Source organism: Candoia aspera, chromosome 4 (genome assembly GCF_035149785.1).
Source record: "Candoia aspera isolate rCanAsp1 chromosome 4, rCanAsp1.hap2, whole genome shotgun sequence".
Classification (NCBI taxonomy): domain Eukaryota; kingdom Metazoa; phylum Chordata; class Lepidosauria; order Squamata; family Boidae; genus Candoia; species Candoia aspera.
The window spans coordinates 85,507,434-85,524,954 of record NC_086156.1 but is presented as its reverse complement, the minus strand read 5'-3'; the positions used below and the strand labels follow the sequence as shown (position 1 = coordinate 85,524,954).

At 40.9% G+C, this 17,521-nt stretch overlaps 1 protein-coding gene across 7 annotated transcripts in view; it reads left to right on the top strand.

Moving 5' to 3' along the window:
* HDAC5 (histone deacetylase 5) overlaps window positions 1–17,521 on the top strand; it is a 127,123-nt gene that overhangs the window by 19,745 nt on the left and 89,857 nt on the right. For 2 of the 7 annotated variants that reach the window (XM_063300890.1, XM_063300889.1), the window contains exons 3-4: window positions 7,855–7,926; window positions 11,369–11,441. In XM_063300890.1, the coding sequence (XP_063156960.1) occupies window positions 7,855–7,926; window positions 11,369–11,441 (145 nt within the window). Of the gene's footprint in view, window positions 1–7,181; window positions 7,205–7,233; window positions 7,927–9,883; window positions 10,005–11,368; window positions 11,442–17,521 lie in introns of those variants that run through there. The other 5 variants (XM_063300892.1, XM_063300893.1, XM_063300891.1 and 2 more) reach the window with 5 other exon arrangements.

The window sequence follows — 17,521 nt, the reverse complement described above, 5'->3', positions numbered from 1 at the left end:
GGGTGATTGCATTCTAATCTTGCTTGCTGGCTTCCTAGGGACATCCTAGGCACTGAAACAAACAAACAAAAAAAGGATCACAGTAACGTGTATCCATCACAGGAAAGGGGTTGCTTGGACTGGGACAGCTGTTCTCTTATGTGACTCTGTTTTTCTTCCTTTATAAACAGTGGGGAGAAATTCTCAGTCCTCCTTAAATAAGTTATTAAAAGAAGGGGGGAGTTTTGCTCTTTGCTAGTGATACTAACATGCAGTATCTACACTTATGAGTGAACAAGGAGGAACAGACAGTCCTGGAATACTAAAAGACAGTAGGACAGACATACAGGAAAAATAGAGTTTAAAACAGTACTGTATTTAATAGAGACAAGCCAAGCATTTTGGTTGACATGTACAGTATAACACTTGTTTACATTCACATAAAGTACATAGAAGTACTTTAAAAAAAATTTTATGCCTATCTGTTTCATGTCTTTTGTTTGTTTGTGGTACTTGGGGACTTTTTGTTCTTCCTAACTCCTTCAGTACTTGATGCAGTCTTCTTTTTTGAGTAGGATTGACATTCAGGCAATTGTTTAATGCATGACAGTTGCAATACATTCACTATGGGAAAGAAGGCTTTTATAAAAGCTCTGCATGCTTGAGTTAGATTTAAAAAACAATACAATTAATGTGCAGGGGAAATGTGATATCTCACTAACAGAATCTCTCTCTCTCTCTGTGTATTACTGATTTCTGGTTCCCTGAGGTAGATGACTAACAATTAAGCAATATATACAGAGTGTGTGTGTGTGTGTGTATTCTCTCAAATACTTGTTTACATTTTGAGAATGACATGCTTAGTGAAGTTGTGCATGCATATGTTTATTTTATTTCATTACCCCTGGCTGGGCAGGGATGGGCTTGGTAAAAGGTGAAAAGCCCTGTGGTGTGTTACTGTCCATCTGAAACTAAATTCAAGGCCTCCAGGTGGGGTGAGAGCCATATGTGGTATCTACTGTCCTTGTATTGTGACACTCTCCCTTGACTTGATCCAAAAGGTGAGACATGCAGGGAGACGTGTGTGGATGGATGAAAGGGCTCCAATGGTTTCCCATCCACTCATGTCTACATAAATAACTTCTCTGACGTTGTCTAAAAGCACATGAGGTGGGGTGTAGAGAGAGGGACTGAGTAGGCCAGAAGCCTATAAATAACACAGGGCTATTTTAAAACTCTGGTTTTGAAATAACATGCTGGTAAATACAGGCCTTGCTCTTGACCAGCCTAGAAATATCCAGTTGGCTGCAGGGATAAGCAGCCTGTGACCTATTCCTCTAACGTGGGATAAGGGAATGAGAAAAGCAATCTTGGGCATATAGGGAGAGGCTATATACCATGCCAGACTATTGATAATACTTAGCACAGTGTTGGTTACATTGGGTTGGGCAGCCTATGGTTTATGGACTGTATATAGAAACCAGGAGACTGAGAGTTCTAGTCCCGCCTTAGGTATGAAAGCTGGCTGTGTGACCTTGGCCAGTTGCTCTCTCAGCCCAGCCCACCTCACAGCGTCGTCGTTGTGGGGAAAATAGGAGGAGAAAGGAGCATTAGGTATGTTCACCACCTTGAGTTATTTATAAAAATAATAAAGGCGGGATATAAAATAAATAAAATAAAATATGCATCCTTCTGCCCATTTACTCTATGGATTAATAGTGCCTCTCCAGGGTTTTATAGATGGCTAATTCTCAGCCTATCCTGGTGATGCAGGGAATTAAACTTAGACCTTTAAGCATGCAAAGCATACACTTTGCCACTGAATTGCCATATGTGTCTTGTTTTCTGGGTCAAGTTGGCTACAGTGTTTGGGACTGAGAGAATATTAGATTAGAGGTTCCTCTGTCCTGAATTATGCTGTCCTCCCTCATCTTAATTCTCCATCTGGAAAATTGAACTGTAGTGACCTATTTTGCAAAGCCACTCTGCATCTGAAAATGATCTAGCAATCCACTACCGCATACAATAGGCATATTAGGCAATTCTACTGTTCTGCTCTAATGTTGGTACAGAGGAGCCTCATGTAAGATCTTGGGCATAAGCAGTGAGAGATTCCTGCAGATTCCTGTAGCCAGATGTTTTGCAATGAGGGAACCTAAGAGGGAGGAGAAGAATCTGACTAAACTGTGAATACAGGTACAGTGGTAATCGAAATTATTCAACCCCCATTGCAAATCAGACTGATTGTCAAAATGTACAAACTTTCAGCTGCTTGCAATGAACAAATCAAACAAAAGCAACTGAAATAGCTCAACTCAATGAATGTTTCAAGTGGTGTCCCCAAATTCAACTGAAAATGCAACTTATAATGACTTCTCCAGTCTCAAAATTATTCAACCCCTTCATGGCAAGCATCTTCAGTACTTAGTAGAGCACCCTTTTGCTGTTATGACCTGCTGCAAATGTGATGCATAGCCAGACACCATCTTCTGGCAGCATTCCTGAGGAATCTTAGCCCATGAGCCTCATAAGCAATGGCCTCCAATTCAGTAATATTCTTGGATTTGCGTGCTGCAACCACCTTCTTCAAATCCCACCAGAGATTTTCTATGGGGTTCAAGTCAGGTGACTGTGATGGCCACTGTAGAATCTTCCAGGACTTCTTCTGCACCCAAGCCTTAGTGGAATTTGAGGTATGCTTGGAATCATTGTCCTGTTGGAAGGTCCAATGACACCCAAGCTTCAGCTTCCTTACAGATTACGTGACGTTTTCTCCTAGGATTTCCTGATACGTCAATGAATCCATCTTGCCGTCCACACGCTGCAGGTTTCCAGTGCCAGAGGATGCAAAGCAGCCCCAGAGCATCACTGAGCCACCACCATGCTTAAGTGTAGGCAGTGTTCTTTTCGGTGTATGCTGCTTCTTCCTCCAGACATACCACTGATCCATCAGGCCAAAAAGTTCCAGTTTTGTTTCATTGCTCCGCAGAACAGAATCTCAAAACTTCTGTGGCTTATTTATATGATTGTGAGCATATTGGAGCCAACTTTTCTTGTGCTTTTGGGTCAGTAGTGGTGTACGTCTTGGAGTTCTGGCATGGAAACCTTCTGTGTTTAGTATGCGCCTTACTGTGCTCACTGAAACCTCAGTGCCTGTTGCCACCAAGTCTTGCTGCAGGTCTTTTGCAGTCACTCAAGGGTTTCTCCCCACCTGCCTTCTCAGAAATCTGGTTGCAGCCATTGACAGCTTCCTTTTTCTGCCCCATCCAGGTAGTGTAACCACCGTTCCTTGAACTTTGAACTTTGAACTTGCAAACTATGCTTCCAACAGTGTCTCTAGGAACAGTCAGTGCCTTCGCTATCTTTTTGTATCCTGTTCCTTGTTTGTGAAGGGTGATGATCTCTTCTCTTACCTTTTTGGACCGTTCTTTTGACTTAGCCATACTGTATTTCTAACATGCAGTCAAACATGACACTCAACAAACCCCTAGCCAGTTCAGGTATTTCATGTGTTCCAGCTCAAGCACACCTGGTGCAACTAATGAAGCCCTTGATTAGTTGCATCAGGTGTGCTTGAGACAACACCTGTTTTGCAAACTGTATGTGTGCTGTTGTGACAGATTCTATTGAATAATTTTGAGACTGGAGAAGTCATTTTAAGTTGCATTTTTAGTTGACTTTGGGGACACCACTTGAACATTCGTTGTGTTGAGCTATTTTAATTGCTTTTGTTTGATTTGTTCATTGCAAACAGCTGAAAGTCTGTTCATTTTGACAATCAACCTGATTTGCAATGGGGGTTGAATAATTTCGATTACAACTGTAGCTCAATATATTTATGAGCTACTTTATTCTATTCTTAATGAGTGACAGGAGAGAATGATTATTTATTTATTTATTTAGCTGCCCATCTCACATAGGTGACTCTGGGCAGTGTACAAAGATTTAAAGATGAAACCACAACATACAGCCCCTGGCACCCAAGGATAAAATATTAACCCCACTCACAGAAAAGCATATCAACAACAGCAGAGTTCATCTACCCTTCTGTCATCCCCATTACTGTAAGTAAACCAGACCAGAAAATCAACTCCATAGGAAGGCCGGAACTACTTTTATTGAGATTAGCTATAATAACAGAATCTTGAAAGTCTGATTGTGCTATAGCTCTTCCCCATTCTTACACTCCAGGGAATCAGAGGTGGTGTCTGCCTGAGCCTCTTTTGAATATTATCTTGTTGCTAGTGGCTGAAATTTTTTTTCAGCCCTCTTTGCCTAGGTAACTGTTCTTGCATACTTCTATCAAGGTCATCTTCCTTACTCTCTGTACCTGCAGGCCCAAATGCCTGGGAAAATAGCCAGGTCTTCAGTGCCTCGCAAAAGGCTAACAGGGCTGGGGCCATCTGAATCTCGGGGTGGGGGATGCTGTTCCACGGGGCAGGCACTGTCACTGAGAAGGCATAGCTCTGAGGTCCAATAAGGTGACATTGTTTGGTAGAAGGGATGCGTAGCAAGCCCTCTTTGCTAGATCTGGTGTGGTGAGCAGAGACAATGGGAGAAAGGCAGTCCTGCAAATAGTCTGGCCCTATGCCGTGTAGGGCTTTATAGGTTTAATATTGCCTGAATATTTTTCTTAAGCTTTCACAGTCAAGAGGGCTACAGATTGCTTTGTTTAAAATGAAATCTAAAGCTCAAAGAAGACTTGGAATATCTTTAGCATTGCTAATCCCCTTGTGAGCAGTGCTAACTATATTACTAGATGGGACAGGTCACCACACAGAAATGGTCCCTCCCTCCCTCCCTCACAGCTTAAAATGGCTTTCAAAATATAAAACAATATTACCAAGAAAAATGTTGGGAAACAAAATCACAGAGTAAAAATATATCACATACAAACATTTTAGCAAAGGTATTTGTGAGGAGCCAAATTTTAGTCTAGGTCCTGAAGGAATTCAGTGCCAAAGCATTCTACCAAGTATAGAATACCAAGTCTACCCAAAAAGTCCCATAAAGTGAAGCAAATGTTGGCTTTAGTGGGACAACAAATTGGCTTGGTTTGGCCCTGGTCCCTGTCTATGGCTCCCATCTCTCCAATCTCCAATGTTAGCCCCTATTCTACACTGTAGGATAGCCAGGTCCAAAGATTAGGTGAAGCTTGAGGAAGAGCTAGTTTTAAAAAAGAGAACCTGGGAAAAGATCAACAACTTGAACCTGTTGGCTTAAACTGCAGGCCTCAGATCTATTGCCATGGGATCTGCTCCTAAGGAGAAAGAACTTCATTTATTTTTATGATCTATGATTTCAATGTCATAGGAAGGTATGTAGATACTGCGACTTTATCAGCAACAATTCAGTACTGTTGGTGCCAACCTACTTTGCTAGAGCCTACAAGCTAGATGCATCCCATTACCTAATTTCATCTGGTGAGGGTGCAGATCTAGCTGGTTGTGAAGTTCAGGAGTGTTGCATTTAGTTGTATGGAAATATTATTATTTAAATAATATTTCTTTAAATATTATTTAAATATTAAATAAGTACTCTGCTATAAAAGTTTGTTCATTGCCCTTCCTTTATTCTAAGTATATTCAGTAAAACCTTCACTTATTTACACGTACTGTCTTGAAATATTGCACTTAAAAGGTGGGAAACAGTGGAAAGTTAGTTAAGTTTAGGGTGTTTTGTAGTGCACAGTTGCATTCTCACATGCTCTAAAGCTCTCTGGTCATTGCTACGGTTTGCATGGAGTAAAGGCAAGAAAGGTGGTGGGTTACAGAGGAGCTAACTTTTACATTGGATCAGCTGAGTCACAGACAAACTGATATGCAGGAGATAATAAGTGGAAACTACCCACATGGGCCTGGGAACCAGTAGAGCTTGCTTGAATTTAGGTAACTGAAGGGGTATATGCCCTTGACTTTCATTTAGTGAAACTGGAGAATAAAAGCATGAGCCTTTGCATGTGTCTTTGCATTTAGTGAGGCATACTGAAGAGATCATGTTATAAGACTGCATCTGTATAAGACAAGGATAAGCTCTGTGGCTCATCCTTTGTGGGACTGTGTTACAGGATGTACCATAAATGAAGTAACTATGGTCCTACAGATGATGCTGAATTTCAAATCATGTTGTCCCCAGCCAGTATGGTCAATGGCAAGTGATCATGGGAGTTGCTAATGGAGGGCCATACTCTGTGTACCCCTGCTCTTGTGGAAGGGATGCTAGAGATACAAAAAGTGTGTGTGTGTGTTTATTGGGGCAGGGGAATAACTTCTTGCTGATGTCTTCTTACAGCCGTCTCCAGTCTGGGTGCCTTCGAGATGTACGGACTTCAGCTCCCAGCATTCCCCGGCCAATTTGGCCCTTGCTGAGAAATCTGGGGGTTGGTCAACACACTTGTAGAACACCCAAATTGCTAGGAAGTATAAGAACAGAAATCTAAAAACAGATCACAAGCAATTTCACTGAATTTAGTTGCCCACCTCCACGTTTATCTGTTCTTCAGCTAATAAAGTCATCTTTGCTCTTTTGACAGAATTTCGCAGTGTTTAATGAATGCTGTTGTTCACATCAGATAAAATATAAAATTTATCTGACTCTCCTGGATAACTCTTCAGGAGCTGTAATAATAAAGAATACATGTTAATACACACTCAGAATATATAATTTATCCAGGATACATGCTTTTTGCTTTTAAGGACATAATTGCAGTTACCTTGGTGGTGGTTGTGGTTTTTTTCTTCTTTCTTTCTTTTTTTGGCAGATTGTATGCAGCTTTTCTTTCCTGCAAATATGGAGTTAAGATTATAGCCTTTGGCATTTCGCCGCTGTTGTTCCAATGATCCCCATGCTTGAATGAGCATTTTAACCAGCCAGGCCATGTCCGTAGGTGGACTCTGGCATCCAGAACACAGAAACGGTCATTCCCCTCCCTTTTGTTCTTGCGTCGCCTTCCTTTGCTTGGTCGGCAGGCAGCACAGCCTTTCCCTCCGGGAATCTTTTTCCGCTGACCCCTGTGGTTGAAATACAGCTCCTGATAGGCAGGCGGCTTCTTTCGCCTGAACCCTCCCTGCTTCGAGAGAGCTCAGCTGAGTTTATTTATAGCTGGTCCCTCCCTGACGTTCTATTTCAGGTCACCCCCGGCAGAAGCCATCTCATTTGGTGTCTGGGTTGGGAAACAATTGTGAAACGGGAGCGGACTCTTGCATCTCACAAAAATGGGCCCTTTGTAAGAATGACAGGGAGCTTCAGCTGTGTTTTTCAGGAGTCTCCTCTTCAAACTAAATCTATCACTCTAGGGATGTTCTGTTTTTTAGAAGCCTCTCTCATGTTCTAAGAAGATGTTGCTAAATCTGTCCTTCTCAGAGTGAAGTAAACCATGGCTGAGATATAAGCCGTTTCCTCCTTTTCCGTTATCTTTTGCCTCTGCCTGTTCCTGCGTCTTGCAACTCCTGTCCCTTTCACTCAGGAGTTGAGGAAGTGGTTTTCCCCTCTGCTCCTCCCTTCTTGCAAGGAGATTTTCATCTGCAAGCGTTTCTGTTATCCTCTCCTGACAGCTTTGATTTAGTCTTGGGGTTTTCTCACCACCGGCACCACTGCTGTGAAACTATTTAACTTTCTCAAGGATACTCTTCTACAAGGAGGATGGATGCCTGCATGCTTGCAGCTGTTTTAGGAAGGGCATGTTGGATGGTTTGAGGTGACAATCTAGACACCCCCTTGAAGGCTTTAGTTGTGCAACGGATTGTAATCAAGGCAAACTGAAGTGGAATAACGACAGTGCATAATCGTTCTTTGGCATGCTTCTTGTATCCTCAGTGTGGGGACTGCCAGAGATGTTGCAGACAATTTATGAAACTGAATCATGTTTCTCTTCAGATGGAGTTTCTGGACGTGAGCCATCGTTGGAACTCCTGTCACGGGCACAGATCCACGCCATACCTGTGGCAGGTAAGCTCTATGCAGATCTGTGGATTGTGTCTTTAAACTTACTATGGTTAAAACAGTCAAATATGTGCTTAGTTTCTGATCTGAGTGGCTGGGATGTTTAGCACGTAGGAGGGTGCCCGTACACAGTGGCATCTGGGTTTACAGCAAAGGGACGTATCATTTCATAGAATCTGGCCCATATGAGGCTGATGGTAGATCAGACATTCCTTGAAATAATATATAGAACTCTTCAGTGTGTTTCCATTCTCGGCTATATGTTTTTACATTTCCTTGTTGAATGTAATTACACGATTGTGGTAATGATTTAATTGAATCAAGCCTTAGCCTAGAGCTTAGCCACAGAAATTGTAGGCAACAAAGAGTGCTCCTAATCATAGGATGAGTGATGGCTTCTCATCATTGAAGAACTGCAGAAGCCTCTTTTCTCACTAGAAAATTAGGCACTGACTTTCTTAGAAAAATTGAGGCCCAGCATCCCTTTTTGAAGAAATCCACTAGTAGAACTGTGTCTTGCCAAGGTTCCACCTCACCGTTTGTTGTCAGTGTTTTGCTCTTTACTGAAACACATCAGTAATAAAGAGTATCTTCTCATTTGTGCATGCTCTTCTTTATTATTACATATAGTAATATTAGTATTGCATATTCCATGGGCAAGTCTTATGGTTAAGTGCAAAATATTGAAAATTAGGATGCCAGTGCTCAACAAAAAGAATTTGAGTTTAGCCTCCCATTTTTAAAATTAAATGGAAGTGGAAGTTATTTTGCTGGTTCTAGTTAAATGTGAAAGTGATTTGGGTATCTCACTGTAGTTAATTCATTCCTTTGATTGAGATATGTAGGACACATAGATTTGGTCCCATATTGGTTCCAGTGTTTTCCCACAAAGCAGGATCAGCAAAGATAGAAAAAGGAACAACAACGGGTTTTTAAACTGTTGGGCTTTTTTTTGAATAGGAGGTGCATTTCAATTCAACATGAAAGGGCATCTGAGTCCCATGTAGAATCTTATTTTGGTTCCTCCTGTCTCTTCCCCTTAAGTTTTATTCTATCATCTATAAAGGTACTTGTACAAACATGATCTTAGTTAACATGCACACTTCTGCCTATATATTTATTTTAAATTCTGTCCTACCCTTCTAATGCATTCACATCACTCACAGATTGAATTTGTTTGATTGAAGAAAGGGACTTCCTATATTTCCTTCCAGTTTTCCTGCAGCAAGCTGAAAACTATTTGAAATAAACTTGGTGTAGTGAAAAAGACATAAATCCATTTTGTATTGCAAAAACTGTGCTGCCTGGGATAGCACAGACTTGAGCTGGGCTGAATTCTACTCTGTGAAGGAATTAGCCCTTGTTTGATCTACTTATGTTTATGCTGTTATGAGCCCCAAATCTCCCAAAGTACTTAGCACTAAAGATCAACACTTCATTACTGAATAAAATAAATGTCATTTGAGGAACTGTTTCTTTTCCATAATCATTCTGCAGATTTCAGAGATGGAGATGTTTCCTGGGTACCACAAGGGCTACCCACAAACTGATAAATTTCTGTAAAGAACCATAGCCTGATTAGCAATATCTGGGACTTTAATGGCATCTATTCAGGGTCAAGATGGTTTCTGTGCCACAGGCAGATACACAGTCTTCTGGCAATACATACAGCTGTTAAAAAAATCAGTGTAAAATTTCCATATGTATAAAAGGATTGATACCCAAAAAAAATCTCCTTTATTTTACCCCATAAAAATAAAATCTGAGAATGTATTTTCCTGTGTACTCATAGAGCCATTTCCCTTCCTCTTTTCCTTCCAATCTTTTGGTTGCTCATGTATGCACAAGAAAACATTAAACCTTTGTTGGGAAGGCCCATGAGCAATTCTCCTGTAGATGTCTGCATTTAAATATAGGGAGTGCATGCAGCCATCCATGTATTGCATGGAAGTACACAGAGGCAGAGGACAAGGAAGAAGTCACCCTAATCTTTTGCATGTGGATTTGGATCTGTTTGTTCTTCAGATACTTTCTGTGACAACAGATGTTCTCTAAGTATGGTGTAATCTGGGATTCATCCATTGGTATGTGTTTGTTTTATTTATTTATTTAAACACTGCATTTAAGGGCAAAAGCCCTTCTAAAACTGACTTCTATAATAAAATAAACAGCAGCAATTATATAATCAATAAAACCGAGCAATAAGAAGAAATGTTTAATCAAAAGATTTCTAATATTTAAAGCAAAACTGACATAATCGAATACCAAAAACCTCAGTGAAGATGGCCATAGAAAATTAATGGATCTTCAGAGCTTTCCTCTGTTGGGGGCTACTTTAGAAAGGGGTTTCTCCCTTAAACTCCCTATTCAACTACCCTTGGTGGTAGAAAGGAAGAACTCAAGGTGTGGGCAGCCCAATATTCATAGTTCAACACTAACGTTTTACAGCCTCAAACCAGCACTTTATATTGGAGTTAGAAATGTAGTATTGGTGTTACATGATCCAGATATCTCATTTGGAGCTGCTTGGGTGGCTCCAAATCATCTTTCAAGGCAAGGTTACGTGGAACACATAATGGTATTTAAACCTAGTCATTATGCATGGAAAATTGAGACAGAGTCTCCTCTTGACAAATCTACTCTATAGCATCTAGCCTTCTTCAATTGTTACAAATTTCAGAGAGCTTCCACATGGGAAGAGTGCAATCCTGTCTCAGGCCAGTTGTAAACTTCCAGAGGTAGAAGGTTTGGGTGTTTTTTTCTTGAGGTTAAGTTGAATTAGTTGGCCTTTTGATATTTACAAAACTGCCATTCTATAGAATTTCTGGAGGAAACAGGAATGAATTGACATCTGCTAGAGATCCTTTAGATGTAAATTGCTAGGATGGAATATTGACTGAGATTGCTCATGGATCTTTCCTAGCTCAGTTATACCTGTTTGTTGGAATTAAAAGAAAAATTCCTCACTCTTGGGTAATGTTGTAGGTATTGCAGTTGTCTTGTAATTTCTTACAATTGCTGATGGTTGCACAGTAAATATACAGTAAATAATAGAGCAATAGTGGTGCAATAGTTAAGGTGCTGAACTGTGATTAGAGAGGTTCTATCATGGAAACTCATAGCAATTTTGGGCAAATTTTTGTCTCTCAGCCCAGCCTAATCCACAAGGAGATTGATGTGGGGGGGGAAAATGGAAGCTACATATGCCACCTTGAGCTTTTGAAAGAAAGATGAGATATAAATCTAACAAATACATACATATATTTTAAAATATGTATGCATAGGCGTTCAAATAGATGTGCATATTTCTGCTTCCATACTTTATGTTATTCTGGAATCTATTGATGTAAAATTGGTTCTTCTGCAGCAATCATGATCTGCTGAGAAGTTCAGCAGAGGAATACGTTGCCCGGGATAATTATGTGATAGTCTTCCTTGGTGATTTCAGGATTGGTCTACACACACAGCAAAATGCGGTGGGAATGAGGCAGTAGAATGGACTGTACCACTTCAGATTACAGGTGGGAGTTAACATTTCTGAATGCATTTTAAAACCAAAAACAAAGTCCAAGCTGTCCTTTCAAGTAGGAAACTTAACAGAACAAGAAATAGAATGGCCAAAAATTTCCCTAAGTGATAGCTTCTTACTTGTAGGATTTGTTTATTTCTTGTAGTGCAGCATCCAAAAATGTAACCTCCACCTGCAGTCTGAGATAATATAATCAAAAGTAATACAGTGCTTCAGTATGATGGCACTTAGTGTAAACCGGGCTGAAGTCTTGAAAGTTATATTGATCTGGCAGAATAAGAAATACAGAACAAAGTGAACACTGCCAACAGTGAATCACAGGTAATCTATGTTTCTAGGAGTTTGACATGACATCACAGAGAAATAGACAAAGCTGAAGCCAAAGCACACTGTTAGTGCCTGTTTTTCATATAGCATTGTTCTGGTCCTGGTTCTGGTTCTGATTTGAAGTTGCCCTTCTGTTTGGCAATTTATTGTTTTAAAAATTGAAAGGAGATAGTTGAGTCTCCCACTTGGCTAAATATTAGGGGTGGGTGAGGGCTTATAGAAAAACAGATGTTAGTGGAATGCTTCTTTGTTTCTCCAGTGTTGTTGGCAATTTTCAAGGAAAGTCAGATATCTTATCATGGTTGCGGTAGGTACAGAATGTTCTGCCCCTGTATCTCCCCATTGATGTACAACTTTGGGCAATCTGATATTGTTGGAGCATCTGTTGTATGCAGTGCTATGGAGACAGAAGTGGCCATTGCAGTTCTGTGGAGTTATGATAGTCTAGAATAGGAAAGAGAGTTAAATGGGGCAATAAGCAGCCAAGAAGAAAAGTCTAGTTTTGGTTTGGTTTGGTTTATTTTAGTTTAATGAAAAGAAGACTAAACAGGATATATTGGCGGTTTCATTGAAACAGTTGGCAGCTTGTACTGGAAGAAGGTAGGCTGCATAGTCCATTGAAGATAGAATGAAAAAAATGCAGGTTTAAAAAACATTGCACAGCTTTTCCCAACCTGAATAAGAAAACGTAACTAATTGCTTCTCCTGAGGGATAATACTGCATAGTTCATCTGCTGTTGACATATTGACCACTCTGCTGCCCACCCTCCTTGCCTGGGTTCCTGATGCTCACAACTAAGCTGATGCAGGTTTTCAAGCTGCAATCACTAGGTCTAGGACCTGAGTGGGATCAGGATGTCATGGGCTTATTCCAGACAATCTCAGGCCCAACGCATATGCTAGATACAGGTTTCACTTTGGAGCAGACAGTGGATTCTGTGAGATGGAAGACACTGTGATCAATCTTTTGCTGTGATCAGATCACTTTCTAGTCTATATAAGAATTGTTGGTTTGCTTACCCTCTCTGGGATGGAGGACTGGTTATGATGCCCATGTTTGACGAAGCATGTGTAAGTCTTTGCTCTTATTTTGTCTGCATATTCTTAACCAGAGGCCACGTTCAAGGTTCCTGCATCCTCTTGGGAAAGAGTGGGGGAGATGTTACTTCTGCAGACACTGATATGTTTGCAAGATGCTTCCTGGATAGAATTGTGCATAGTTACTCTGGGTGGGAGTACCACTTGGGCAGAGTTTAGCGAGATGATTGGGGCAATAACTTGCAAAGTCATGGGGGATTCTTTTGAACTTGTGGGGTCCGAGGAAGTGGATAGTGTTCTCTGTAATATGCTTTATGTGGCTGCGGCCATGAGTGTGTTTGGCTGGATTTAGGAGGTGATTTATTTTATTATATTATATTGCATAGCTTAAAAGAGTAAAAAGAGTGAAGAATAAAGATACAAAAAGCAGAACGAAAAATGGAACATAAGTAAAAAAAATTATGGAGGAAATTTTGGTGACACAGTCTCCCCTTCCCTTCCATTCTTTTTCCTGAACCACTAACTACTACTTAAATATTTATGCTATGCTTTTAATATTTAATATTAAGCACTGGAAATTTTTGCTTATATCTGTTTAAATCATTTCATCTGTTCTTTTTAATTAGTCTCTTGACTCTTTTCCTAGAAACCATACCCCAAATGTCTAAATCTGCCTTGCTGTGTAACGTGTTGTATATATAGGAGCCATTCCTACTTAAATTTGGTTAAACTTCTGTTATGACTATATACTCTCAGTTTTGTCATTGTTGCACATTCACCACTTTTGGTCTCCCGATCGTGTGTCATTGACTGTTTCACTTTTCCTTGGGAGGTGATTAATGCCTCTTTGGTGGAATGTGGGTACCAGTCACTTTGAAGGAAACCGTGATATGAACATTCCTGAATATGTCACAATGCAGTTGTTTTAGACTCCAACCTTCCGTTTTGGGGGGAGATTTTAGAGAAGATGATGGGGCTGCAGCTACAGAAGATCCTAAGCAAAATGGATCCCTTCCAGGCAGGTTCAGAACTGGACATGGTTCCGAGACTGCATTGGTTGCTCGGATAGATGACCTACATTGGGACCAGGACAGGCTGAGTGCACCCCTCCTGGTCCTATTAACATTTTTCAGCAGCATTTGGTACCATAAACCATGGTGTTCTTCTGGATCAGCTGCAAGGACTGGGGTTTGGGAGCATTACTTTATAATATTTTAGTTCTTCTAGAGTTGTGGTTGCAGTTGTAGTTCCAGTCAGTGGTTTTGGGGCAGGAGGAGTTGAGCCCATGATTGCTCTAGGGCTCATCTCTCTCCCTCATGTTATTTAATATCTACATCAAGCCTCTTGTGGAGGTCATCTGGGATGAGGTGTCATCTGTACAATTCATCGATAGTCAGGCTGAGCTGAAGATGCAGACAAGGTTCTTACTTTGTGTCTGGAAGCTGTGAGGGACTGGAAGAAACAAAGCAATCTTAAATTGAATCCCAGTAAGATGGAGGTGCTTTTCATAGGAAGATAATCTGATTCTATCCCAGCTCCTAGATTTGCTCTGGGTGGAATGACACTCCCCCTGATAGAGCAGGTTTGCACGTTGGAGGGTTTTTTAGGATTCATAGCTCCTGATTATTATTATTATTACTGTTGTTGTTGTTTACATTTAGAGGCTGCCAGACTCCAGAACTATTTTGGGTGGCTTACAGTTAAAAGCAGAAAAACAATAAAGAGAAAAACTAAAACTTTGGGCAGCAGGTGGAGGCCACGGCCAAGGAATCTTTTCCCAGCTTCAGCTGGTGCAGTAATTGTGGCTTTTTTGGGCTAGGAAGTGCTTATGACATTGATTCATGCCCTAAGCAGCACACAATTAGAGTGTTATGATGTACAGGTGGTCCTTGCTTAATGACCATTTGTTCAGTGACCATTGAGAGTTACAATGGTGCTGAACGAATGGTAGTTACAACCGGTCTTTGAAGTTACAGCTGTTGCAGTGCCCCTGCAGTCACATGATCAAAATTCAGGCACTTGACAGCCTGCCTGCATTTATAACCACAGTGCATGCTTTAACTCCCCCCACCTGCCTATCTCCCCCCCATCTCTGCCCTTTGGCCACCCTGCACTCTGCCACCCCCAACTGACCTTTGCTGTCTTCTTCCTCCCACTGCTGACAAAGTGTGCCTGGCCAAGGTAGCTGCTGGCCCTTTGCGAGGCCTTGCACACCTCATCAGCAGCAGGAGGAAGAAGATGGAGAAGGTTAGGTGGGGCTGGCAGGGGTGGCGGGGGTAGGGGAGTGCAGGACAGCTTAAAAGGCAGAGATGGGGGGAGCTAGGCAGGGGGAGTTGAAGCGGAGGCCGTGGCAGGGCAGGAGAAGTATGAGGTCCTCGCCTAATGACTACAACTGGGGCTACTGGAACTGTTGCTAAGCGGTGCGGTCACGTGATGTTTTGCCTAGCGACTGCTTCACTTAGCGACAGAAATTTTAGTCCCAGTTAGGGTCATTAAGCAAAGACTACCTATAGTCTGCATGGGGCTGCCTTTGAAAACTACCCCTAATCTGCATTTGATTCAAAATGCTGGCTGATGACAAGAGTGAGCTTCTTTAGCAGCATAGCACCTGTGCTATGTTGTGACATTGGTGATTGATAGGTTTTCAAGTCCAATTCAAATTGCTGGTGTCAGTCTTTAAAACCATGCATGACTTGATGCCCATTCATCTTCAGGACCATCCTCTTTGATTAAATTCTGCTTATCCTGTGTGATCACTCTGGGAAAGGATGCTTAGGGTTCTATCCCCAAGAAGTGGCCGACATTCTCAGTAGTGGCCCTGACATTGTGGAATAGGTTATCCCCCAGGATTAGTTTAGCCTCCACCCTCCTGGCTTTTTGTAAGGCCATAAAAATAATCATCTTTTAATGGGCATTTGGGTGGTAGTGGAGGCTTTAGGCTGCTTTTTGTTGTGGTTGAGCTTTATTTTTAGTTATTTTCAAAAATTGTGCTTTGCATCGCTTATGTCCTATACAGTAGGTTGGATTCAAAGTCCACCATATTTAAAGTAAACATATATAAGTCGATGACTTAAGCCAAAATCCACTGATTACAGTAGGCCTGCTCTAAGAAAACTAGATGTTTGACCTTGGTATTCTTTGCCAAGAGCATCTGATTGCTCTTACATTCCAGCCTTTATACCTTTCTGTCGTTCAAGGAAATCAAGCAGTGTATATCCTGCTCCTCTCCACAATCCAGATTTTGACCTCAGAAAAATCAAATTTATGGACAGAATAAGTAGTTGCATTATATAACTATGTTAGCTTGATTTCTGTAATTCATTCTATTTCCCCTGGCAGAATTTCAAAGTACATGTCATTTTCCAGCAAGTATTGCAAGAGGAAAGTGATTGAAGGTTGAGATTAAGTAAATTGAAGCAGGGTTTATAGAATCATAGCACAGAAAAAAAAGCACTGAAGGTCATGTGTACATGCGCACACATATGAGTATGCCTTGTTGCCAAAACACTGGCATTTTCACTCAGCTCTCTTGTGGTTTCTGAGATTTTGCTGGACACTGCCTTTGTGCCTTTTTTCTTCAGCCACAATGGAAGAAACTTGATTTTAAAATAAGCTGAAAAATATTCTCAGTCTAAGGCTCTTAGGAGTGTCTAGCATTTCTGAATGCTAGACACTTGAGTTTCAAATGACTATCTTGGAACATGCTTGCCATGCAATCATGGTGACACAGAATATACACAGCCTTCTGGTTAGAAATTTAAACAACAGCTAACAGTAATTGAATAATTAATCATTGCAAAGCCTGATGAACTCAATACCTGGATTGGCAATTGCTTTTGATTTTCTGCTGAAAAACCATGGCCATTTTCATACATTTACATCTTACTGATGGACAGGGAGATGCTTTAGTAATAATGCCTTCCCCATACCTTACTTTACTGATACTTTTGCATACCCATTCTGCTTACTTCAGCGTATGAGCAAATGTAAATACTTTAGGATGAGGGTGGGAGAAGGGGCTGTATAAGAAAGCATGCCAGTGTCTAAGAATATCACGGTGGATATTTTTAGAGCAAAGGTCTAAGCTGCTTACTGCTGCCAAACAAATGTTAATCCTTGTCAATATTGCACTGGTACTTTGGGCTCACCTTTTATCTGCAACTCTAGCTTTTGCAAAGGAGAATCTGGATACAGGAGGAAAGTATGAGTCAAACAGTATAATTATGCACCTTTAACTAAACTTTTAAAATTGGTTTTTATTTATAAACCTACTCTGTGTTCAATATTGTATTTCCAAGAACTGTGTTTTTGTCTCTCTTTCTCTTGATAGCTATAATGAGGATGAAATCTAGGGTGTGTGTTGTGAAATATCAGAAATGGAATGAATATGCAACATGAAAACAGGTGTGGGAGATATCTAGTATTTAAAACACACTTCCTAGTCTTGGCACCTTCCAAACATGTTGGACTATACCTTCCATCATCCCAGCTCATGACTGTTAGAAGGCAGCATCTTTGCTGATGCCTCAGAATTATTGCACATCCCGATTTTTAACCTTCATCAAAAACAGAAGAAAAATAAGTTTCTAGTATTTTTTTGGTGGGGGGGGGACTATAATACAGCTCTAGAGCACATGCTTTGTGTGTACAAGTTTCCAAATTATGTTGGGAGATATAGACTCTTCTCTGAAGCCTGGAGAACTGCTG